The sequence below is a fragment of the Amblyomma maculatum genome, chromosome 11, assembly GCF_055883805.1.
Source record: "Amblyomma maculatum isolate TAMU_Amacu chromosome 11, ASM5588380v1, whole genome shotgun sequence".
Classification (NCBI taxonomy): Eukaryota; Metazoa; Arthropoda; class Arachnida; order Ixodida; family Ixodidae; genus Amblyomma; species Amblyomma maculatum.
This window is the reverse complement of record NC_139354.1, coordinates 46,277,180-46,303,962: the sequence shown is the minus strand read 5'-3', so window position 1 is coordinate 46,303,962 and position 26,783 is coordinate 46,277,180. Positions and strand designations below refer to the sequence as shown.

Below are 26,783 nucleotides of genomic sequence, written 5' to 3'. Positions count from 1 at the left end.
ACTTTATCTCACTACAAATTAAACAAGCGTGTGCTTAGCAAAATACCTTGGTGATCTTTTATTGATAATGTTTTATTGATTTTTAGGCTTCCGACATCTGGCTGCAAGTTAGTGGATTAAATGCCAATCGGTATTGTTCCTCCACATTCTTCTCCTATATGTTATTTTACCAAGGTAAACTTCTTAGGACCGTTTCTATACGTTATAATGCTAATCCCCTTTTCATGTCTATGTGGTACCTGACAAATGTTTTCACTGAATGTCTTCAGGATATGGTCTCTACTGACACGGATTTAGCAAAAAAATGTCTAGTTGGACGAACTTTCTTACGTTACACCTACTATGATGTTCGTAGCACTTAGTCTTGCAAAACATAATGTTTATGATTTTTCGTCTCATAAAATGTATTCCCGCATTATTACTGGATATAATGCGGGTCTCCGATTGTATTTAAGAACGCATTCAAAACCTTTTTACGATCAGAGAACATGTGGTTAGACAAAACCGCAGCTCTTGCCTTGCGGCTTCCCAGTTCCGCTTGACTTCAATTAGGTAGTAAATTCCACATTTTCAAAATGATTTTCAACCTCGGGTCTAAATTCAAACAATTCATTTTGTTCGAACAACGCAGGCCGTCACTGTAGCATTATCGTTGATGTTGCATGGAATGCCTGCTAGTCAGGGCTCAGTTTTGTATTGCCATATCGTCCGCCCATTGCTTTTTGAAGCTGTGAGTGCGAAAAATCATTCACGCTCGCTAGCTAAACCCGGTAAATGCTGGCCAAATGTTTGAGGTCATTTTATCACCTGCAGTTAAAGTTATAGGTGGGTCTCCACTCAGCGACCGAGGCTCAATGCCTTGTACAGGTCATTACCAACGCAGGTTGGTATGACCTGTACAAGGTTGGTATGGTACAGGTTGGTATGACCTGTACAATATGGCTGTGTTCCGGGCATTGTTCCTAACAATTTTCTCAACGCGGGGATTTTCCAATGCGCATATCCCTGTTATTAGTCTTCTCGGTAGGAGCACTCAATAAGTGCCAGTGAACAAACTAGGAATACTATAATCAAAGCTTTACCTTTTCGATATGCCTCAAAGCCACCAAGGCATTTCAGCTCGATAGGCCATATCCAAACTGGTGACTTTCTCGTGTCTATTGGAGATGCCGACAGCTACTAAGCACTTAGATGTCAGTGCAGCATTTACTCTCTTTCGGCCTTTTCCCCGAGAGAGCTATAAACACTATAGAGCACACATTAGAAACAAGTCTCTCTCTCTGTCTGGACCGCCTCGTGCCAGATGGAAACGATGTTCTTCTGGCTTCTTGTTGGCTGCACCCTAACTCGTAATTATTTGTTTAAATTGTATGCTTTATTTGTGGAGGCTATAATGAATGTCTAGCTTCTATAACCGAAAGTATTTATGAAAACGGACATATCTTGGTGAAGCAAAAAGAATCATGAGTGAATTTGACCTTTTGTTAATTATGTTCGCAATAGCTTGAGCGGAGACAGGAGGACGCGAAATAATACATGACCTCAAAGGAGCATATATTTAGGGCTACCGCATAATTTCCCGTTGGGTTCTTTTCAGTGTCTTCTCTAGACGTTTCACTGTATTCATTATTCTGGATATATCTATCTTCATAGACAACTATATTTTCTCTTTCGTGGTTTCGCTTGAGCGTGAGTCTAGTTTTGCGCGGCTGTACGTACTACCGGCTTTTTGTGTTTCTTTCTGCCACTCTCTTTCCATCCGCATACCAGTATTGCAAACGAAAGCAGCTTTGGATGCGTGCACTTACTACTTTGACAAAACTAAAAGCTATGGGCATCTAACTTATTTAAATGATTTCGCTGTTTGTACGGAACGAAAAGTTATTTTAAAATTTTGTCAGCAGAAATAATTCATTGTTGCTGAGGTATTCAAACACTACTTTCCATTTTCAGCACCTTCCACCATGTTATTTCTGTTTCCTTCCATTGGCAGCCAGTGCGTCTTTGCTGAATATAGCGTTACTGTTTACCCAGAAGTTTACGAAGAGCGACAAAACAAATATCAAAAGCTTCTCGTCATTCATGACGGTTACTCGTTAAATTTGAAGAGAGCTTCGGTGCTCGCAGATACCGTTCTACTCAGAGATACAACGAACGATGGCATCGTTGATAAATACGTGAGTGGAAGCTACATATTTCAATTAGTGTGAAAAAAGTCTTAGATGATATTGCTCACTGCGTTTCAAATATTGCCGTCGATGATGAAAATAAAAGAAATAACGGGGCTTTTCAGCCTCAGTGCGCCATATATTTAACCGGAAGTCTTGATATCTTCCAGCAAAGCGTTGATATCATACAAACGCCGGTAGGAAGTACTGCTCAACAGCTTTAACTGCTAATAAGTTCGGGCTGAATTCTCCTACGATTTCCTAAACATCGACCGAATAAACTTCATAATTGCCAACATCTAATCATCACCACCTGTACCACACTTCTGCAGATCTGTTCGAGGCATCGTGACTACGTTCACCGAAACGAGAAACATCTCATCGCAGGCGTTATCAATATTAACCTTTTTCACACCGGAGCCTTAGAAAGCCTCAAATCCCCTACGCGGTTAAAAACTTGTGATTGTGAATCCCTGTTTACGTTCCTTCACGCTGTGTTGGTGGCGGCGGAAGTTCCTTAATTTGCAATATGTGCTCTCCAACGTAATAATTCCACCAGGTACAGTTATTCTGGACGCAGATATAACTAGCCACTATTCAGTTTTCAGCGCATAATCCCAAACCAGCATCCTACGCTATTCCGTATTTCGAAGTTGTGCTAAAGAAAAGTTCATTAATGACGTTACTACCGCAGATTGGTTTCCGATGAACCCAACAAACGTTCAACAAGAAGCCCCTTTGCGTTTCTTAAAATTCCTGATATCTTTAATTCGTGCTCATGCCGAGAAATGTGAATGCAATGACGTTATCGTGTATGCGCGTACAAAGTAGTTTAAAAACAAAAACATAACAACCGTTTAATATCATGTTGCGTGCACACTGCAAAATGTTGTGCAACTGCCTATCAATGCAACTGAAGAATGCGAAAAGTTCTTGCTTCGAACAGCGAATTCTTGAGTGTGGTAACCGCACTAAATGTAAATGTAAAGTATCTCATGTTTAAACAAAGATACGCAGCAAGCACCGACTACAAGCTGAATTCATGACAATGTTGTTTATTCTAATCTTCAAGAGATTGCTCGTGCTTTGTGAAATTACTTTTCTATCACATTACGATTTTAGGCAATGGCTGATTGGCAATGGCTGCTTCGCAACAATCACAACAGCCTACAAGATGACGTTGCCTTCACAAATAGGAAGTTCCAGGTTTACTCGGGCTCTCAACAAATTCTCCTCTCGTTCGTGTTCCGGAGCATAAGCGCCGGGCATTGCCCACTCCGGCAATATTCCTAAAGAACCCGGAAGCATTTACACACGTTGAACGTAATGAATAATTTTTAAAAAATTGCGGAGTATTTGCCGAGCTTTAAACTGAAGCTTTCTTTACTGTGTTGTGATGTAGACATATTTTTCAAAAGAGAAATAATTGTAACCTTTCGACTTAAGTACAAATCTAAAATGCGATCAGCCTGCATGTACGCGAAATTTCCCAGTGCAGCTAATGTAGAACGCAATACTGCCAAAGAATAGCACTTCCGTAAAGCAGACCAAAATGAGCTTTTAAACATGACTTTTTTGGTTTTCAAGGTGAGTGGAGCTCATTACGAGAGACATTCATATACTGATGAAATCAGCCTGGCCTCACTCTTCGTTACACCTCATTCGGAAGGCCACTACCAAATAGTACGTATTATATAATGATGTTTCATTTCTTTATCAGTTGTGAGCTATGATACCTAGACTAAAAATTATTCGTTCACACATAGATTGGCGTCCTAAATTCTACACATCGAATTGAGCCCCTTATATACAGTGGAAGGTCATCAGAAGGAAGGATCCTTCACCGAATATCAAGGATTGGCAAGGAAGATGGATTTTATGCTGCCGCGAAAAGTGCCAGTGAGTTTCTTACGGGTAATTTTCAATTCCTAGGTGAAGTAAAATGATGATACGCACAGTGTTCAGCTGCACACTTAGAACGAATCATGAATTACGACCATCTGAGTGAAAATGAGAAATTATGATTTGCTTTTTAATGCCATTCGAGGGACAGTAATTTCTAACACTCTGACTAGCGCGAATGTTCTGGAAATTTGAAGGATGTCAGGAAAGAGACATTTGTCGCCGTAGGTAACATGACATAGCAGAAACACCACAAGCTACTAAAATATCTATAAAAGAAATCTTTGAAACGTTAAATATTAAATCCAGCATATTGAAAACACGATTGAAGGCATAAATGTGTGCGTAAATAAAGGGTATTGCGTACATTCAAACATGGACGAGGGGTGTACATTGCAAGCTCAGTTTATCCTTATTTACCCAGTCACCCAGCAACGTACCCTCTTTATATATACGCACATCATCTCTCAGCCGGCTCGCAGGCAATCTTGCCCTACACGTGCTTAGTGCGTGTAGCACGTGTAGGGCAAGATTTGAGATGACAAAGATTCTAGGCAGGAGTACCAATGTGAAAGCCCGGCTTGTCTTAGAGGCGTTCCATGTCAAAAAACTATCTGATCGCTGCGTAAGTGATGCTTCATTGCAGATCTATGATGCTGAAGTTTCATGTCTTGATTCGTTTGTGTAAAATTGCGGTGTTTGTGATGTGTGTGCCTGCTCTACCTTTACGCATGCTCCGCTTTTATGTATATATGCTGTTGTTGCTTCACCGCATTAAACAGTTGGTAGTTGCCCTCATGAACTGTTGTATGTGTTTTTTACTGTGTTCTGTCTAAGTTGTTGCGCATTTCTCTTATATATTATGCAGAACCAACTAGCCCGACAACACGCTCTTCTGAAATAAGAGAATGTTGCGGTATACAACAGAAAACAAAAGAGTAGAATGAGGAAAGAAAGAAAGAAGGGAAGAAATGATGGAAGAAAGAAATAAACAGAAAAGATAACACAGGACAACGTCCTGGTTTCCGGTAAAGAATTTTGCCGTATATGAGTTGAATGTAGGTGCAACTATGCCAATGACGCTTACAGAGTATTAGGAAAGTTTTTCAGCGCCGCTACCGACGCTTGAAGTAATCTGGAGCTCGTGGATTCCGTTCTTGTTGACTGTAGGTAGACATTATGACCTTTCTTTGACTGAATTCAGCGGCAAAATGAAGCAGGCTGTGTCTCATCAATTTACAGTTGTGATAAAGGATGTAGAAGTTATACTTGATGAGTTTCTAAAATATTCTGATCGGATTATCGTTTACTTCCTTGTAGAGCCTATCCATCTCATTTCCGAGCCTATCTGATACCTCTCGACATCTCACTATATTCCCTCTAATTATGATAACAGTTCGCATATCTTTTAATATCTGTTTGAATGTTTTTATAGCGCTGGCTAGATAAACCTTCTGATGCTCAGCATCCATTAAGGAAGTCATTACATGGTGAAATAGGTATTGATGTTTATAAGCCTGAAACACATATTGAAGTACCTTCGCGATGCACATGTCAAGGTGTTTGTCAAACGCGCGTAGTAATGTTCAGTGTATGCCAGTTTTAAATGCAGTGTTATTTTTTTTACTTGTGCTCACGTATTGAACGCTCTTTGATTCCTTTAGGAAATAAACTTGAAGAACGAATAAGCGCCAAGTCGAGTCGTACGTAGATTTCAGCTTCTTTCTTATTTGCATGAAATTGACAAGGAGCGAAATGATGAGAACATTTGCTTTTTTACAGAAGCAGGGACTTTACCAAAAAATTTTACAGTGGAACTATACTTCGTCAGTGATTCAGAGCACACCAAGAAGTTTGAAAACAGCGCTGCTCGTATCCAATACGTGATACTGTTTATGCTTTCGGCAAGTACAAAATGCCATTATTGATGTATATTAAAGTCTGATTCTTGAGCGTGCACATTAGTGGGCTCTAGCGAAATCGCGCTGTAGTCTACGCGATGTCATGTAATATGCCTTCTCACTGTACCTTTGTCCGTGTTTTGAAATCCTACAATACATTTGATCACTCAGAAATCTATGGTCGTGAAATCTATTCTATTCCAAGGGCAAATTTTTCAATCTATTGCCTTTTAAGGAGAATGTCTTCTCGTTCGTATTCCCAGTGGTGAGGCACGAAAAATTTTCAAAAATTATTTTTTACGTAAACTTTGCTCAGTCTGTAAAATTTCTTCAGAAATGGCCAAAGGGTGCCGTTGTTGTACCACGCAACGTTGTATGCAACTGGTTTGGATGACATTCGGTGTGCGTCGACTATGCTGGTCTATCGCGCTGACGACTATGCCTCTTCATTTCTATTATCCCTCTGCATGAATTTGCCTCAATTTAGAGCTGCAGCTGTGTGCTCGAGAGCTATTTGCATGCTAATAGCGCCTAAAATATTTTTTGCTTCTTTATTTGCGTATCACTATTATTCGAACTACAAGTGTATATTGAGAACGTGGCTCTCTGTACATCGCTGATACAGCCTTTGTGGACCACGTGTACGTTTTTTAGTATTTAAAGCAAGTTAGTTCAAACTCCCTGCAACATAGCTATAATTAAAGCAATGAGCATATATTCAAAAAGTTAAGAGGCTTGAATATAGCACCTCGACATCTATCGCGCTAATCTAAAGGAAGAGATTCACGAAAAGATCTTAACTGCTCTTGTTTCTGTCACTGAAGGCAAAGAAGTAAAGAGCTATTTTGAATATTCTTTTAAAGCATTATCTCTCGTGCTAATGTTTCTTAAGATCGCGTTTATCCGCAATATGTGAACAATGGCACCATGCAACGGCGCAAATTCATCGCGTAAAGAAACAACGCGTATCACGTGACCGCCATCGTAACAAAACTGTGAGAAAATATTTGTGGAACAACATTGCCGTGGCTGCGTCTTTAACCCGGATCAGGCCGAACAACTGAGCTTCCTTTGTCCAGGCACGAAAACACTGCGTTGTCGCTTTTTTTTTTTTTTTTGCAGCCCATCATGCCTCGTGTAAAGCTGCAAAACACTCTCGCGCTGTGCGGCAAGAACGATCGTCTTCATCAATTTCCAACTGCAAAACACTCTCGAGCTTTGCTGTGAACATTATCTTCACGAAGCTTCATTTGCGCCGCTCTGTAAATACGCCATCTGGGCGAGTGTGGGTGAGACCGTTACTCAAGCGTAGTTTCGGTCGAATCCGCATCTCAGCGTGAAAATAAAAAGAGCGGCGTAGCATAGAGGAAGCCAATCTTGCTAAAGACAGAGACCGCAGCCGTTGCAGACAGGTTACCGATACCATCTCGTCGTTGCCGAGAAGCTAACCAAGCGCGGAATCGAACCAAGAGTTAAGGGACGGTAGCGAATGCGGTGCTACTCGATGGCTAAAGCTCTTGACTTGGTTCCTAGATAGTTGACTTTCTACATTTTTGTTTGTTTTCACCTCTACGGAGACCCTCTGCGTAACCTGCAGCTGTGGCCTTTTTCTCTTATCTTGCTCGTCGAAGGAATCAACTTGAGGCCAGCATTTCAACACATACATTTTCTTTTCTGTCATTAAGAACATTCCTATGCAGTAATCGAATATCCGCTATTTTTAGTAATTGGCAGAAAATATATCGTCTGAGATGAGTAAATCATCACAAAACACTATAAACGGGGTTAAGAGATGGTTACAAAATGAGCGTCATTCTCTTTAAAGGATGATAGATGTCAACTTTTGTCGGAGTAAGTTTTTGGAAGTTTTTAAAAAAAACGTCCGTATACTTTCATACTCCAATAATCACCTGCGACAGCGAAAAATATACAGTACATTTTATCTTAGTGTTTTTCTTTCAAAAGCTGAATGTAGACGCCGAGGCAAAAATTTAGCATACACTCACAGCCTTACTGCGACAAAATAGCTGCTTTCTTATACAATTTAGCCCTGGCCATTAGACCGATATGCTTAACGCGGAAGAGAATCGACGTAACGGAAAAAAAGTTAGATCACTGCAGAATCTGCATTGGAGTAATGCGAAAACACTGAGGCTGCTGTTGGTTGCTTCTGCTTGCTTCTAAGCCTAATTCACTTCGTTTACCCATTTTAGTCTTTCGTACTTTCAAATTGCCAGCCAATCTCTTCCTATGCCCTTTTTCGGCTCTAATTCCAGTTGCGTGACGTCACATCTTTGACGTCTCCACTACGGTAGCCCTTTCTCTCTTTTCGCTTTCACTCCAACCTTCCTCCCTTGTCTCACGGCGTGAGTCAGGTGTCCACAGAACAATTGTGACAGATACTGCGCCTTTCCTTTCATGTGAACCAATTATTCGAATTAATTACCTAATTACCTTTAGGCATAAATATTTTTCGGATACAACTTTACGTCACCCTCTATCGATTGCGACCACTCATTAACCTGTACCACTTCTCAATTACTCACAACTGCTGCAGACACGATTTTGCGGAGACGTTCTGCACACACGTTCTGCAGACACGGTCTGCGGACACAGTATGCAGACACGGTGTGCGGACGCGGTGTGCGGACAGAAATCTGGGAACATAGCGAAGTAATGCTTTCGCATTAAAACTACTGAATATGGCTTGTCGCGCGTTTCCTCAGTTCAGTTCAGTCGTTCAGTCGTGTCCGACTCTTCGTGACCCTATGGACCATGTCACGCCAAGCTTTCCGGTCTCTCAATATCTTCCTAACATCACATAACTTCATCTGCAGTGCTTCGAGGATGCCATCTAACCATCGCGTTCGCTGCCTACCCCTTCTCCGGCGACCCTCAACCTTTCCCAACATCAAATCTTTCTCCAACGGCTCCTCTCTTCTCATCAGATGACCAAAGTAGCTGAGCTTTAACTTTAGAATTTGACCCTCCAATGAGCAGTCAGGGTTTATGGTCGACAATATCGACTGATTTGATCTTCTGGCAGTCCAAGGAACTCTCAAGAGTCTACGCTAGCACCACAATTCAAACGCGTCAATTCTTCGGCGGTCAGCCTTTTTCACAGTCCAACTCTCGCATCCATACATCACAACTGGAAAGACCATGACGTTTCTATAGCCATCTTCAAAAATCGGTGCTGATTAGGAGCTTTCAAAAAAGCCGCATATATATAACATAAACCACCAACGAACTAGCCGATGCTGTAGTACTACAGCAACAGGTATACCCCCTTGAACGTAATAGGTATACTCGTCAAAGACTGTGGGGTCTCAAATTACTAGCCCATTGCGGCGAATACGTTAGAATCTGCGTCAACATACCACTGTATTGCTAGTCGCTGCTTGCTCATAGACGTAGGTAGCAAGTCAAACTGGAAATAAAATCGCGGGCGTCCGGCAAGAAGGACTCTGCTTCCCCAAGCTCCGTGTTTGAATCCGCTTAATATTTTGAATAGAACTGCTAGCTATGATTTGCGCCAGCCATCTGTCTCCGCCTGAATTGTAAACAAACGCATGAAAGGTTGTGCATGAAAACGAACCACAATGTGGGTTTGTAAGGCATGGATGTCTGCAGGTAGCGGCGATGTTGTTTCCGTGTAACAGATCGGTGATTAAGTTTTGCCCCGTTCGAGATAAATTTTCGTTTATTACTGTTTTTTTCCTTCTGCTCACAATTTTCGAAGCCCTTTTTTCACAGGTGAGTCTCCAACTGCAACAGTTAAAACCTCCTGGCTCTATTATGTTAAAAGAAATTCAAGGTACTTCTCGAGTAAGTATGACAATGTAGTTCTAAGAGAGTGTTGTCGCATTTACTTCTCATTTAGATGCACTTTACTGCCTGACATCGAGATTTCAGCTTTTTTGCTATGTTCTGCAATGCTTTCACTGATGAGCAAGGGAGACATCTTTTTGCACAAGAAATCCTAGCAGGCTGACGTACAACATACGAAAAAAAAAAATGCCACGAATGTCGATTCACGTTGAATATGCTCTAACAAACCTAAACAACCAAGTTTGTTTAAAAGCAAGCTTCCTGTTTCTGATAATTCTGAAACCCTTAAATATTTTCAATCTTTTTTCTCCAGCAGTTTGATTTTTAGATAATAGCGCATCTTTTAGAATTCAGCAAAATAGAGGCCACAAAAAGCGCAAAGCCAAATATTTCAATTGTACCACCAACGTTTCCATTGCCCAGACACATAAATGTTCATATTTCAATATAATGACGCCTTAAATAAATTAGCAGTCTATTAATCAAGTATTCTCATTCTCAGAGCGAGCAACCGTACATAGTCCTTACTGACGACAATAAAATCCTAGCCCATGATACCCTAAAGGAATTGCCAAAGCATACCTGGCGTATAGCCGCATTCAGACGGTCCGACGCCCTCTACATTGCGACAAGGTGAGTAGAAATAGGCAGAAGATATATGCAGGTAATAAGACATAACCAATACGATAGTGATTTTAAAGACGGTTCTGCTGAGAGCAGCAACTACATTTTCTGCACTAAAGCTCAGGACGCCCTAAACCTCGCGCCAGCAGGCTTCAATGTTCTTTTCAACAGGCGCGTGCTCTTCAAAAGATTAATTTGGAATACCTGTAGGAAATGGGGCGGCCATTAAATGCAGGTTTTTAAACGATCAATATACTGATTTTATTGATTAATAGCAACGTTAAATGGCTGGCTATTGCTATTAGAACGATTATAAGGCTAGGAAATGAATAGGAAGTGATTCAGAACTTGAAATAGAAAAACCAGATATCTATTTTTTATTTTTCAACTCGTCCAATTTACCTGTTTAATGTGCTGCTCAGCAATCTGAAACTCTGTGCATTGCTCCAGTATTTTATTTTTATTTAGAGAAGTTAACAGATTATTCGGCTGCCAAAGGCTGAAAAACAAACTTTAGGTGATTTAGCGCACACACTGCCCTGATTCACAGTTGGTGAATGCAAACCTGTTTATATACTCTGATTATTCATGGCGTAGCTAATAACTGCTGCTACGTGAAATGTCGATAAGTTTCTTTGCGATTTAATGGATAAGAATGACAGGAGGCCACACGGCACAGCGAAAAGGGAAACACAGTACAACGTGGAACCTGTATGACACCTAAGAGCTTGTTCGTATAGGAGTCTTCCGTCACGGCTTATCAATCTGCGCTTCCAATAATGTCCTTACACACCATTAACCACTCATTAAAAGAGGCAAATTGCGTGTTGTTGGTGATGTTCATATAACGTGTTATAGCTCAGATAACCATGTCGCATTTAAACTGTCCGACATCGCTTCCATGATGAATACCATCGCATCTCTGAAGGCCTTGAGCTTTTCTATTACTCTCACGTATTCTCGCCTTGACCCATTAACGCTCTATCATTCATGATGCCATCCTTCAATGCTTTAATATATTAGATCAAGTGATGCAAAACGTGCTAATTTCCAAATGTCTGCATCAGATTTAGATGGATAATGTAACAAGGAATGTAGAACACTTTATCTTGAAGTCATTCAACTGTCAGTGGATCTAGAAGCTCCAATATTTGTCATGCTTTCATTTTCTATCGGAAACAGTTCACTGAGGCATTCCACGAACATACCACCTGTAACTGCGTCTCAATGTATCGGACGCATGACACCAAGGGTGGGGCCCGCCCCACTCTTGGTGTATGTATGGCGGGGAGACTGTGGACTAGAATACGTAGTGTGCAGGACGGAGGCATCCACGTGTCATCAAAACTGTGGCCTGTTTCGGGCTAATTAAAAGACAAAGGAAAGCTGGCCAAGTTGGTTTCGACTCTCATTAGCGCAAAGAACAAGGACACATCAATGAATAGACAACACGAGCGTTGACTTTCAATTAAAATTTTACTACACATTTTCGCACATTGATGCCCCTTCTGCAAAGACAAAGAGAAATACCTAACTGGTACGGGTTCAAATCTTCCTATTCATTGTCGCGAAGAAAATCAGATGTGCGACCCACTGTTGGATTGCGCTTCAGTAATTTTTATACACAGAGACCAGACTGTAAGAGAGATTGTGGAGGATTACCATATTGCTAATGGTGGTTGTTCTTGCGTAAGCTAGCCACCGTTATCACTTGACAACCGTGAATTGGGGTTTTTGGAGGGTGTGTGTGTGTGCAAACATACGTAATAATTTGTGTTGATGAGATAGCTGTTTTACCTTTTTTCAAGGCAGAAGGGGTATAAATGTGTGCAAATGTGCATTAACAATTTCGTTCAACGTCAGCGCTCGTGCTGTCTTTTCTTTGTTGTGTGCTCGTTTTTTTGCGTAATTTTAATACGAGCTTCAAAAGACTGTGATCATATTGCCGCCAGAGAACTATGAATGACAATGCTCTCTAAGTGTTTCTGTGTTGCGCTCAAAATACTGTCAGAATACTGGCTGGGCATCCATAAAGAAATCTTTTGCTATTTTTTAACCTGGGCACGCGCCAAAACATAAGTTATCGATTATAATTTCAGGATAACTAAGCAACGCTATAGCAACGCATTCAAATGTGTTTAAGAGTGACCTACAGGTGCGCTGCCGCTTTGTTCACTATTTGCGAGAAAAGGCGCACTAAAGAAAATCCCTCAGGGCAGCTACACGGCATATTCTGGTTCACTGTAGCAGAGACATGGCCATGAAAATGGCACATGGAAGGGAAAGGGGTACCAGCTCCAATGACTGTCGCTATCGTCGCCAAGCCGAACACCGAAACTTCGTGCGCCGGCAAAGGCATACAAAATTAAATGTACCAGTGGACGTTCTTCTGAACATGATGGTGACAGGCGTAGAAGGCAATCCAAGCGTCGTCCCCGCTTGCTACTGAATTCTTTGAGAGGTTACACGCATACGGGAAATCGACGAACGCGTGCTGGTTGAGCAGTACGCTGAAGCCTGCGTTAGAGCATCACCGTGCTTAATGTGAAACAGTGTGATCTGTTCCAATGAGCATAAAATACGCGAAGACACATTTGGCCACGTGCGCTCTATCTGCGAGAGGCCGAGGTTAAATGTAATTCTGTGCCCCCTAACAGAATTTTTATAGAAGATACAGTCGGCGATTGCTTGCTCCAGGAAATACTTAGCGCGCACTAAAAAGAATAAACTATCTCACTAATAAAAATGAAGCCACCCACTCGCGCCTACTCCCTCCCTACAATATGGATGTAAGTAACTTGCCATCAATTATTAGTTTTATCTAGAAATTATCAGGCGACGAGTTTCATTGTTGTGCGCAAGTGTGTGAGAGAGAGAATAATTGTTTATCTGAACGTTCTTGAACAATGTATTCCTGAAACTGGTATTAGAATCGTTCTTTAAGCAGGAATTAATTCCACTCCTCTTAGTGAAAATTTAAATGGGCAACATACCAACCTCAAAGTCAATAACAGGCTCGAAGTGGAATGGCTAAAGGGGTGGGTGCAAGACATTTGGATTTTCTTTGGCACTGGATTGTTTTATTTACCAGTTGGCTTCAGAAGATACATTTTTGCTTCTGAACGGGCGCTCGAGTGCTGAAAAAAGAAACGTTTACCTGAGGAAGCCGTAGGGGCCCTTTCTCAACGGTAACCTATATGGTATTGCTCGGAGTATTATGCTCGCTGAGCCATGGTATTTCACTGTGAAGCATAGTAGCCGAACTAATTATTCATAATATTTTGAACCGTAATGAGGGAAAAGCACGCAATGAAGGAGGACATGCACTTTTAGCACTGTGGTTGAGCAGCTCGGTGGTTCAAACCACACTCATCGCGGCATCGCAGACGCCGTAGTGGAAGCCTCACAAAATTTCGAGCGCCTGGGGTTCTTAAACGCGTACTAATATCGCATAGAACACGTGCGCCTTCATTTCAATAAGCGAAAAAAAGGGGTCATCTTCTTTGTGTTCTTCCCAGTGACCTCACTGAAACGGGTGAATAATATAGTCAAAATATTTCGGTGCAGGCTTAATCACTTCTTGGGCCACAGCAGTGATGACCGCGAGGTACCCGCATAGAATTCAGCATCTGCTATCAATTTGCGAAGGGGCTGGTACTGGTGGACTATGCTTTACAGTGTGTGCAACAGTTGCGCGTCCAACTTTACTTTGTGCGGGCGTCGAATACGCGACAGGTATGAGCGACTGACTCATCAAAGCTCTTTTTATAAAATGATGTTGTAGGCTCAGCGATAAATTCATTTTGTAGCGCATAATTCGCAAACACATCGTGTGGGAAGTGATAAAGGAGTGAGTAAAGTACTCCTGTGGTGGCCTCCAGGTTATTTTTAACTAGGTAACCTTCGGAAAGGAAATACACATATCGCAATCGCGTGCCAATTACCCTCAAAACTTCCCAGCCACAACACGTAGACAATCGTTGGCGTACGATGTTCTTTTCCATACCTGCGTGAGCATATAACAATATTTAAAGTAGGAATTAATACTAGCAGTCAAAGGACACGGGATTCATGAAAATTCTGCATTAAAATCCGCAACGCAGGAGCTAGAATACGCTCTCTACTTATAGTTGTTGTTTCATTTTTGTTTTTAAAACAACCCGCCAGTTACTTATTATTTATCTTGAGGTGTTTATTTTAAGCCGTTTTGCATTGTCTGATTCATTTTAAGTACAATCGCTCTTTAAAGCACTACTTCCAGCCAAGTTCTTTCTTCTTTATTGCCGCCTAGTCATCTGCATACATAAAGCTGACCTTGGAAACTGGACAGCCTTTAAGGTCCTTTTTGCGGCTTTTTTGCAGGACATTAGTCGAAAAAAAAACGAGGCGGGAGAAAAGACGAAAATTGGTGACGTGATACGTTATTTAAAGAATGGTGCATCAATGAACGAAGGAGCACAGCGAGAGTTTTGGGTGAATCTAGAAGGCTAAGCATATCGTCACTATTTCGGTGCGATGTTTAATTTTTTTTTCAGCTCAGACACCGACGGTGCAAACGCAGGAGAAAACAAGCATTTAGGTGCTATTTACATAGAAATGCAACATCTTTTTCTGCCGGGCAAAATGTATTGTTAATAAAAACAGCGCAAACAGGAAAACGGTGGACATTATAAAAGGATAAAGTGACTTTTTGACTAGCATATGAACACAGAGATTTTTCATGTGAAAGGGCTTCGTTTTTGTCACAATAGTGTTTTGAGGGCCTTAAAGTAATGGCTGAGACTGAGTTGTGTGTCAGCGCTTTTCCTGTAGCTTCCTTTGATCTCTTCCTTTCTCTGTTTGCGCTGTTTTTATTAAAAATTTGGTGTTTAGCAACTCGCCCAACTAAGTATCTTGCTACGGGGAAGTGCTAATTTACTCAGATTAAGCAACATAATCATTTTCGGAGAAAATTAGATTGTACGCATAAACCAGATTGTACGTGGAGCGCTCACCGGCACAACCCAGTGCACACGTGTATTATATACTTCAGTTGCACAGACTTGCCATCGCCACTGCAAATAAATGATACCGTGTCTTTGGTGTGCAGTGTCGAGGTCCCTGACCACTGTGCCAGTGAGGTGGTTGGCACAAAAAAATTATTTTGACTAAGTGAATGCAAACTGCGTGAAAAGCCTGCGAAGGCCTCAAGAGATTCGAAAAGTTCTTCCGCCAGTTTCTAGATATACAGCAAGCTCACGTGGCAACACGTAAATCAACGTAATGAGCCATTTGAAAAACACTGGTGATGTTCCTATAATAACTGGAGATCGCTCCAGCATGTCGTGCATTGCGTGAACCCGCTTTATTCTTCCTTGACTTTGCATAATTTATGGCTGTAGCGCCGACATAGCGGTCGAAGAAGGCTGCCCAGTGCGCTCTCAAAAGCTACTAAAAACATGTAATTGTGACAGAGGCTCCTCAACATTCGAGTACATCTACCGGCATTTATAACTCGCCCTAAACCGCATGACGCCTTTTCCCCTGTACACTTTATCCTTGCATCGACTCTTTACTATGCCAATTTTCACATCTAAATTTTCAGTCAAATTTTAAAAATTACTGCTTGAGTTTCGTTTTCGAAAATGTCATGCCAGCTCTAATCCTGTGCTTGCCGTAATATCTACATGCATGGTGTCCAAGCTAACTTTACCAAAGGTATAAGAAAACAACATTTGAGGTAGGCCAGAAAAACCACTTGTATACACTTCCAGCCACCGGGTGCATCACCGGCATATTTTATTTTGCAATGAACAAATAAGTAATTAAGATAATTTTAGTAATTGTATTATTTCCTTTAGAGGATAAATGCAATATAAAAAGTTTAAGAACACCTTTTGAAACCCCCATTCCTTTTATTTCGAATAAAGACAGCCTCACCTGTATCTTTTTTCCACGCGCTAAAAAGCCGTGAAATGCAAAACCTCTCACGTGAATAACGCAATCGGGGGTCACGATTGTGGTGCTTTGAATCGTGGTTCAAGTGAACGAAATTAGCTGCGGACGTGAGACAACAGCCCAGTTCCACTGGTAGGGTGATATGTTGGCGTTAGTTGCAGCGTGCGCTGTAAGCTCGCTGGAATTTGCACTGTCGCGTGCCCCGACTGCCAGAAACGGATGAATAAACCATCGCAGACTTATCGGCCTGCTGCTGCTGCTGCTGGCCATGAAGCCACGGCTGCAGCTAATTTCACGCGCTCAAAGCACGCTTGAAATCATCAGCGAATGCGCCAGACACGTGATATATTTTTGTATTTCGTGGGCTTTCATTGAAGCTTGGAAGAAAAGATGCGCGCGATGATTTGTTTATCTTAAATAAATGAAATGGAGGTTTCAAAAGCTGCTCTCTACCTTTCGCAATTTGCATTATTGTCTAAAGGTACTAGTTATTAAATTATAAAAATTAGCCTAATTACTAAGTAGTTAAATGCAAAATAGAAATTGCTTTTGATGCACCAGATTGCTGGCAGCTGTACACAAGTGGTTTCTTTGGCCTAGCTAAAATGTTTTCTTTTTTAACCTTTCGCTAAAGTTAGCTTGAACACCCTGTATATGGACGATGTAGGTAATAGTAATATCGGTGATGTAGAGGTTCTCGTGCAAAAGCCTCGTTATTTACTCTTCATGCCAAAATTAATTTCGCAACCAAGGACGCTTGGGCTACTTCGATGGCAATAGACATATTATCCGTTGACATAAATGATAGAATAATTATTAGCGTTCACTTCAGTGGCAGCTATGCAACGACGAAGAAACGCTCCTATAGCTTTCGGAGTGCACAGGTGCATAGCTATGATTCGAGGACAACGCCATGGAACATGTAGCAAATAATTTATTCCTTATTAAAAATTTCTCGATCTTGGCAAACATCTCTAAACATTTTGGCGGAGCAGTAATTGTTCAACATGCACGGAAAAAAAGAGCGATAATTCACGCCGTGCAGCAAATTACGAGCACTATAAAAATTAAGCCACATTCCGCTGTTTTGCGATGCATTCAGAGCTTCTGTTTCTGTATACTTCCAGTCGAGATGCTGCATATCATCACAATGGGAGCATATCGTCGGCGCTACTAGGTATGAAAAAATGTTTATTTATAGAGGACAATGATCGCATACACAGTGTAATTTCCACACCTTTCGCACACACCTTCTTCTATATCAGATCAAATATTTAAGACTATATATAGGTGTATTCTTTTCACAATTTGCAAATACAAGGGCGAGTCAGATAAAAGGACACTTGCTCCTTGAAGTGGCACCAGAACTTCCCTCCTCCCATAAATCTCATTTTCCGGTTCTCATACAGCTCATTGCTTCAGGACATCGAAAATAGATAAATGCGATATCGCCAACATCAAGTTACTAAACCGGTCAAGCCTACCAGCACATTCTTCAAAAGCGCGCCCAGAATGGTAGCGAACTTTTCGCATTCTTCTGGTAGAGGTTCACTGCTGCGTATTGACCATTTCCAAAAGCGAGCTGTGCCGCAAAATACCTTCATTGAAGCACAGATCACGTTTCCTGTTTTTTGCTATTGTTGGAAAATGTAAACTGTATACATAAAGATCCAATGCTGCTATTTTGTATAGAATAACAGGTCCACTTACTGAGCCTGGCCATTTTATACTAATCAAAATGTAAAATATGACAGCACTGCTGAGGCCGGTCAAGGTAAAGACCTATAGGCACAAAAATTGGCCGAAATCATTAACCTTATTCTAAAAGCTCAGACACTTCCTGAGAGAACATCTGCTTAACAGGACAAAATATCTGACTGAGAACAGAATTGAGGCTCCATTCTGTAGTTATACCTTATTTCCTGAAAGACATGCTGTAAGGAAGAAGACCAGGCGACCGCGAGCCGGCACGAGACGCGAGCACCAGTTGTTCGAGCCAGCTCCTACCTGCAAGCCTCTACCAAGCGCTAGCAAACTAGCTCGCCTTGCAATAAAGCTCGTTACAATACATTTTGTATGGGGCATGATGAGCATGGAAGGTATTGAGCCAAAACTTCCAAAAATGACTTAACAAACCAAGGACATCTGCTTTTGAAACTTGCCTGCAGGAATGGCGAGTTTGAATTTTGCACTAGATAATTCATTCGCAGTAGTTACTGAGGGAATAAATCTCTGCTTTTTTAGTGCGGATTTCGAATGCGCAATGGAATATAATTGTGATCAAATAAGCTGCCACATGCTACGAACCTAATAAAAAACTCCATGTTCGAAGCTTGGATATACACTAACTTCACTGAGCTTAGCATATTCAATGCATCCACGTGAAATGAAGGGTGATCTAATTTACAGACTATTGTCAATCAACTAATACGACGAATGCGGCATGGTGTGTTGGCCAGTGAGCCAACTCCGAGGTGATAAAGTAAGTCCAAGACACGCGCTCGGAAATTCGATCTATTTTTTCTGGTGGTGGGATTTATAAGCTAAGATATATAATATGGGGTTGGACGCCCTGGAGGGCTTCGTTAGATAGGACTACCTGGTTTTCAATAGCATGTGCTGCTGTCTTGAAATACATTAGCTCCGTAGCGGTCCAGCTCTATCGAAACTAAACATGCGCCTGCAGAGTCGCGTTTGCGAAGTCAGGCTATATAACCTATCATCCTGACTACAGAGGCACCACAGAGGGCCCTGCACGCATGGTATGAATCGGGTTTTGCAAGGCATTGGCCCATATAATGCCATACAATCAGATATAGTATGAGACATCTCACTGCTGGCGCCAATTGCGCTTAGAGTATTCTAAACGTATAGCTTGAAATAGGTCTATTCAATGTAAGTTCATATTTTAAATGACAATTCGCTCCCCTTTATTTTTCATGTGCCAGTAAGCACCTCTGAGACTAATATAAAATGTTTTTCAAATAATTATTTCCATTGCTCTACAATATTGCCTACAGCATCTTTCACTGATGGTAAATCTCCGCACAAGTACTTGAGCTGACTGGTGTCTTTTCCAGCTCTTGCTATAAAAAGTTCGATGTTTTGAGAACGCACTTCTGATATACTAGAAATAGAAACTTCTTGTTGATTTCGAGTACTTTCTCACAGTGCGCTCTTTGTATTTTTTTTTTCAATGTAAACACTCGTGACATTGCTCTGACCCTGCACACTTTTCGCATTGTTATTCGATGTTTCCCCTTGAAATAAATTACAACTATTCGCAATATGTCTAGGTAAGCATGTCTAACCATAGGTTTTGCTCTTTAGAATTGGGTATGTTGGCTAGATGCCTGGAGGAAGACGACGTTACTTATCGGTTTCAGGATAATGAGTACGCTTGAGACGAACATGAAGAGCTCTTGCCGTCGTCCGATTTTCGAAAGCGAAAAAATCAGGCAGCGACGCAAATGGAACTTGAGTTGTCACAGAACCGGATAATATACAGCAGCATAGCCGGAAGAAATACATGTTAAATTACTGAAAAACAATATTTCCATACTTGGAATAAGTCTGCTGTATCTGTCTAATCACTCATTGGCCCGTGGAGTGTATCCTGCAAAAGTTAACGTAACAAGGTTTGTACCAGATTTTAATGAAGGTGAAACCCATCTGTAGACCAAACTTTAGACCAATTCACTGCGAAATGCAGTAACACAGTGTTTGTGGCGATACATTTGTGTGCATATAGTGTCATTTTAACAAGTAGAATGTCATTTGTCTTAGCAAACATGGTTTAATGCCACCAAGTGTTAAAAAATACAGCAGCTCTTGTTCTGTCAGAATATATAAATGCTACACTACTAAATACCACACTAGCCCGAATTGTATACTTAAATATATTGAAACAGTTTTGTGCCGTAAAACGGACACTATGGTTCTGGAAGCTGCAAAGTTGTGGTCTAAAAGGGAAGATTCAAGAATTAAAAGTTACTTTTCAGAGCGACAATTTCTCACAATAAATATTCCAGTCTCAACGTTAACAAGCATTATATTAGAAGGCCTTGCAATTCTCTGTTCTTGGACCGCTGTTTTTTTTTAACAATAACCTTTCATGAGGGCTGAATAATTCCCGAGCAATAACTACGGTGATGACACATTACTTCTCCCTAGTCAATAATTGTGAGGAGCTAAGCTGTGCAATAAAAATGAAGAGGGCAAATGTTTTGATGGTCTGTAATTAGTAGACTCTCTCTTAACGCTGTTAAAGCCACCTCTAGCGTAAATAATTTAGGAAGAAGTTTGATAAATTATGATAATTTTGCACTAACCGTGAACAATATAAATCAGGATGTCTCAGTGCAAATATCTCGAGGTCTTTTTTAATGATAGCACAAATTTAAAAGGCCTGCTCTAAATTATCATATGGCTATTATGTAATGAACAGGGCTAAGGAATGTTTTGATATTCCGTCTTTACGCATTATGTGTGTTGCTTTAATGCTCAGTCAACTCTGCTTGTGTCAAGAATCATGAGACGGATTTATAAAACCTACTTAGATTCGATTTTTTCGCCTTCAGAGGTGTGTTATTATTATAATAAATTATTCAAGCATCACCCATCCCAGCATGCCGCTTTTTCAGCAACTTCGCATATTGCCTCTCTCAATGGCCTTTAAATTTGGTTGGTTGGTTTGTGGGGTTCAACGTCCCAATGCGACTCAGGGTATGAGAGACGCCGTAATGGAGGGCTCCGGATATTTCGACCACCTGGACTTCTTTACAGTGCACTGGCATTGCACAGTACACGGCCACATTGCTTTTCGCCTCCATCGAAAAGCGGCCACCAAGGACGGGATTCGATCCCGCGTTTTTGGGAACAGTAGTCGAGCGCCGTAACCACTGCGCCACACCGACGGGCAACCATTTTAAACTGCTGTATAAATAACTTATATAATAAACAGATTTACCAATGACTTGCCTCATGTATTGTGCAGACTTCGAATGAATCGAACAAGAGCGGCCACAAGCAACGTAGTTATTTACCACCCTCTCGTATTGCGCATGGCTCAGCGAACAAGAGTAAATGTCACCCATGTATAGAACGAAGTGCCGAATGATATAAAACAACACAATAATCTTCCACTATCATTAAAACATATCTATCACGCGTCTCTTAGAACGTGGTCAACCCCGACGGGGTGGCGCAGTGGTTACGGCGCTCGACTACTGCTCCCAAGGATGCGGGATCGAATCCCGGCATCGGCGGCCGCTTTTCGATGGAGGCGAATAGCAAAGGCGCCCGTGTGCTGTGCGATGTCAGTGCACCGGTAAAGAACCCCAGGTGGTCGAAATTTCCGGAGTCCTCCCCTACGGCGTCTCCATAGCTTGAGTTGCTTTGAGACCTTAAACCCAACAAACCAAACTAGAACGTGATCATGACGTTATTTGTTTGCATGTACCTAAAATATCTAGTTGTATTGTGACTGATACTGCTATCAATCAACTTCTTAACATTTACCAAGATACTTTGTTGGCCGAGTTGGTACTTATTCATTATTGAGTCAGCGCATGTACTGTGGCTTTCTTGTTTCTTGTCCCTTGTTTTCGTGTTCGCGCTGTTTATATCAATAATTCTTAACATTTATATAGCTCAAACGTCTTTTGTTTTTATCTGATAAGAAAATTGCTGCCGCTATTTATGTGCACATATCGGCCATCGGGCCAACCAATTTTGTGTTATGAGTGTACTCTGATCTAGCTGAATGAATCGAAGGAACATTCTAAACTAAGAACAGTTTAAGCGTACGTTCAAAAGCTGGCTTGGCGTTGCGCTTTCTGATTCTGCTACCTTTCGCATGCAAAAAATGACTTCACTGCCGTCATTCCTTGCATTATATTGCATTGTTTTGTTTTCTGTCACATAATCTGGTTCATGGCTGTGCACATTCGTAGGGCTGGCATATGTGAAAGGTGCTTGTAGCGATGATAGGAAGTTCGCCATCGGAGAAGACAACGTTAAGGGCGGATTGTTTTCCGGTGTGCATACTGCAACCCATGAATTAGGACATTTGTGAGTACCACCCTCACCTGCTCTCCTACTGTGAAGAAAACTCATCCGAGTTTATAAATTTCTGAAATGATTTGAAGCCCCCACTCTTGGCGTGCCACTGACGTAGTTCTCGAAAGCAATGATAGGGGAGTCTGCCTGCTTACTCTCAATGCCTAAGGGCCGTATGTGATTTTACCTATACATATGTTGTATATATATATATATTGATACGTTGCGTGTTCAGAGGCAGTGGAAGGAAGAAGAAGAGGTATAGAAGAGCGAAGGCACGCGGGCTGAGTAACTAACTGTACCCTGAGCGCCGTTACGTGACGTCCCCATAGGGCTCCTAACCTCAATTCGAGGCACGACAGCAGCGCCACATAGGTGCGAAGAGAAATTGCCTGGGGCCGGGCGGCAGCGGAGTCTCGGAGTGCAGCTGGCGCGGTAACACCTTGAGCATTACAAAACGTGCGCCGGCCGTAATATTCAAAGAATCCCAATCACACATCTCACCTCGTCTTCGCAAAAAGCAGGAAGCCATTTCTTTTGTGTTGGGCACTGTCATAACAGTCTGCGCAACAAAACCGTGATCCGCCGGTGAGATTTTACCGCTTCCCTGGCAAGTGGTATGAGTAGCACGAATCTTGGGCCCAGTGTTGGTACGGTGTTGGCAATGTCCAGGCCAATGTACGACTAGTCGTTACCGACGTTGTTGTATAATATATATATATATTGTAGTGTGGTAATCTTCATCGATATAACCACTGACATGCGTCGCGTGCTGCCGCTCTCAAGGACGAAGAAGTTGTTCGCTGCCTTGCTCTTTCGCCACGCCTGACGCTTCGCTGCGAGTCTCCCCTGAGCGGCTGGAATCATCTGGGTTCACCGAATAAACACACCCCTACAATTGGTGCAGGTGCTGCTGGGTACGTTCCCGTCCACCCTGGAACTAAGAAGCCGCACGTTACCCTCTGCTTCCAGCATGCCGGATGACACTGCCACGACATCGTCGCCCCTCCCAACCACCGTGCTGTGTTCTGGAGCTCTACGGCAGCGTGATCCGTGCTTCTTCAGTGGCACAGCCGACCAGGACGTCGACGATTGGTTGGCGGCATATGAGCGCGTCAGTAGCTACAACAGATGGGACGACGCTATCAAGCTAAGCAATGTAATCTTTTATCTGACTGACGTGGCGAACCTCTGGTTTCGCAACCATGAGGCAGACCTGCCATCTTGGTCTGCATTTAAAAAGAATTTTGCAGAAGTGTTCGGCCGCCCTGCAGTTCGCAAGCTCCGGGCAGAACAACGCTTGCGTGAGCGCACTCAGCAAGTCGATGAGTCGTTCACTAGTTATATAGAGGACATCGTGGACCTATGCAAGCGTGTCGATCCGCTAATGACTGAAGCGGATAAGATCGAGAACATCATGAAAGGCATCTCTGACGACGCGTGCCAAATGCTCTGGGTAAAAAATCCTGCCACGGTGAGTGACGTGATCAAGCTTTGCCAGAGCTACGACGTGCTTCGTAAGAAGCGCGCTTCTACCCGGCGGTCCGGTGTTAGAGACGACGCCATCTCTACACTTGCGCTGGGCGGTTCTACCCCATCAGAGGACAGCCCTTTACTTCAGCAAATCAAAGCCTTCGTTCGAGAAGAGGTCGCCCGCCAGCTATCGCTGGTCCCTCAGTTACAGGATAGTGGCCGCCTTGTTCCTGACATGGCTCCGTCTTTGGCCCCTACCATACGGCGTGCCGTTCAAGATCACATCGCTGACGTTCTTCCTCCCAGCTCCATGCTCCCGCCCAGCCCTGTGCTGCCGCCCAGCCCCGTGCCAGCGCAAGTAACGGCACCACTGACTTACGCCCAAGTTGCGGCCAGGCCGCTCATGCCATCAGCATCTCTTTCCTACCAAGCCGCTCCTTCCAACCTTCCTTCGCCTTTGCCTGGGTCTGCATTCCATGTCCCTATTCCAAGGGTACGCCAACGCCCTACGAACCCTTGGCGTACCGCGGACAACCGACCAATCTGCTACTCTTGCGGGCTGCCGGGCCATGTCGCACGCCTTTGCCGCCAACGCCTTCCACCTTCTCGACCTGAACTATGGAACTACTCCTACAATACAGACCAGCCCTCGCCGAGAAATCCGCCCAGTTCCGAATTTGTATCTCGTGACAATCAAACGTACACAGCTCGCCGATCACCTTCCCCTCGTCGCCGTTCCCCGTCCCCACTCCGACGTTCTACCGGCACCGTTGAGGGAAACTAACAGTCGCAGTTCCCGGGGCAAGAACTGCGCTTGGTTCGAACTCTTCAAGTCCTCGGTGTTCTCCCACTAACGTAATTCAAGTGTTTGTCGACGGCGTCGCAGTACTCGCTCTAGTCGACACGGGCGCTGCCGTATCAGTCATCAGTGAAGCTCTTTGCCGTCGTCTTCGTAAGGTGACCACCACACTTTCCGACTTTTCGCTTCGCACCGCCTCATCACAGCGCATTCATCCCTCAGCGGCGTGCACGGCCCGTGTTCTCATCGAAGACGTCTTATACACCATCGAGTTTATTGTACTGTCTCGCTGCTCACACGACATCATCCTGGGCTACGATTTCCTTTCCACTCATCATGCCGTTATTGACTGCGCCCGCGCGGAAGTTTCCTTTTTACCTCTTTGTGATACCGTCTTGTGTGACGTCCCTACCCGGCCTGCAAAACTCCTCGTCGCCAGTGACACAGACATTCCTCCATTTTCTGCTGCCCTCGTTCCACTCTCCTGTGAAAGCGTTATTAGTTCGACTGTCTTCTTCACACCTTCCGACGCCGCTTCACGCCATCCCTGCCTCCTGCTTCCATTTGCGGTCCTCAAGTTCGAAGATGGCCTTAGTGCAATGTACATCTCAAATCCATTTTCGTGCCCGTCCGTCCTGCTACGCGGCGAGTGTCTCGGTCGTATTGAAGAACTTGATCCCGCGCTTGTAAATACTCTTCCTGCAACGCCTACTTCATTAGACGTTAATGTGCTCAGCTCTTGCGATACAGCGACCGCTTCGACACCACCCGATGTTCTTCAACAAGCTATTGACGCAGATCTCCCACCCGCACAACGCGATCAACTCGCTGCCCTTCTACAGAACTTCACTTCTGCCTTCGACCTTCCTCACACTGCTCTGGGTCGCACGTCTGTCGTTACGCACGCAATCGACACTGGTACAAACGCACCTTTACGACAGCGTCCTTATCGCGTGTCGGCCTCTGAGCGCCAAGTCATTGCTGACAACGTGGACGACATGCTTCGCCGGGGCGTCATACAGCCATCTAACAGTCCATGGGCTTCTCCGGTTGTTTTGGTCACCAAGAAAGATGGTTCCATCCGGTTTTGCGTCGATTACCGTAGGCTTAACAAAATCACGCGCAAAGATGTCTATCCTTTGCCGCGAATCGACGACGCCTTGGACTGTTTACAGGGAGCCGAGTATTTCTCCTCTTTGGATTTGCGCTCCGGCTACTGGCAGGTACCGATGGCTGATAATGACCGCTCGAAAACTGCCTTTATAACACCGGATGGATTATACGAGTTCAACGTTATGCCCTTTGGCCTCTGCAATGCCCCGGCTACTTTCGAGTGCCTGATGGACACTGTTCTTCGTGGACTCAAGTGGCAGACCTGTCTTTGTTATCTGGACGACATCGTAGTTTTTTCTGCCGACTTTTCTTCTCACCTTCTCCGCCTAAAGGATGTCCTCACGTGTCTCGCCGGCGCTGGGCTTCAGTTGAATTTGAAGAAGTGCCACTTTGCCGCTCGAAAACTCACAATTTTAGGCCACGTAGTTTCTAAGGACGGCATTCTTCCCGACCCCACCAAACTTCGCGCAGTTGCAGAGTTCCCGAAGCCAACCTCCCTGAAGCAGCTTCGGAGCTTTATCGGCCTCTGCTCCTACTTTCGACGTTTCATCTTGAACTTCGCCTCTATCATCGCTCCTCTGACCCAGCTCCTTGCCGGCAGCTCCGACCTTTCCGCCTGGACTCCAGCCTGCGATAAAGCCTTTGACACTTTACGCCGCCTTTTGGTTTCGCCGCCCATTCTACGCCACTTTGATCCGGCTGCGCCTACGGAGATCCACACTGATGCCAGCGGTATTGGGCTTGGTGCCGTCCTTACCCAACGTAAGCCTGGTTACAGCGAGTATGTTGTGGCATACGCCAGCCGAACATTGACAAAGGCAGAATCTAATTATTCAGTCACAGAAAGGGAATGTTTGGCCATTATTTGGGCTATCGGAAAATTTCGTCCTTATGTGTATGGTCGACCGTTTTACGTTGTGACCGATCACCACGCTTTGTGCTGGCTTGCCTCTCTGAAAGACCCATCCGGTCGCC

At 43.3% G+C, this 26,783-nt stretch overlaps 1 protein-coding gene across 5 annotated transcripts in view; it reads left to right on the top strand.

The window, feature by feature from the left end:
- Positions 1–1,949: 1,949 nt before the first annotated feature.
- The window catches only part of LOC146173728 (venom metalloproteinase BumaMPs1-like), a 50,473-nt gene continuing 25,639 nt past the window's right edge, over positions 1,950–26,783 (top strand). For 3 of the 5 annotated variants that reach the window (XM_084584308.1, XM_084584307.1, XM_084584305.1), the window contains exons 1-9: positions 1,950–2,177; positions 3,756–3,851; positions 3,935–4,082; positions 5,735–5,773; positions 5,853–5,974; positions 9,728–9,799; positions 10,305–10,435; positions 17,491–17,540; positions 22,318–22,435. In XM_084584308.1, coding sequence (XP_084440434.1) covers positions 1,965–2,177; positions 3,756–3,851; positions 3,935–4,082; positions 5,735–5,773; positions 5,853–5,974; positions 9,728–9,799; positions 10,305–10,435; positions 17,491–17,540; positions 22,318–22,435 — 989 coding nt within the window. In that variant the 5' untranslated portion in view covers positions 1,950–1,964. The remainder of the gene's footprint in view (positions 2,178–3,755; positions 3,852–3,934; positions 4,083–5,734; positions 5,774–5,852; positions 5,975–9,727; positions 9,800–10,304; positions 10,436–17,490; positions 17,541–22,317; positions 22,436–26,783) is intronic. The other 2 variants (XM_084584306.1, XM_084584309.1) reach the window with 2 other exon arrangements.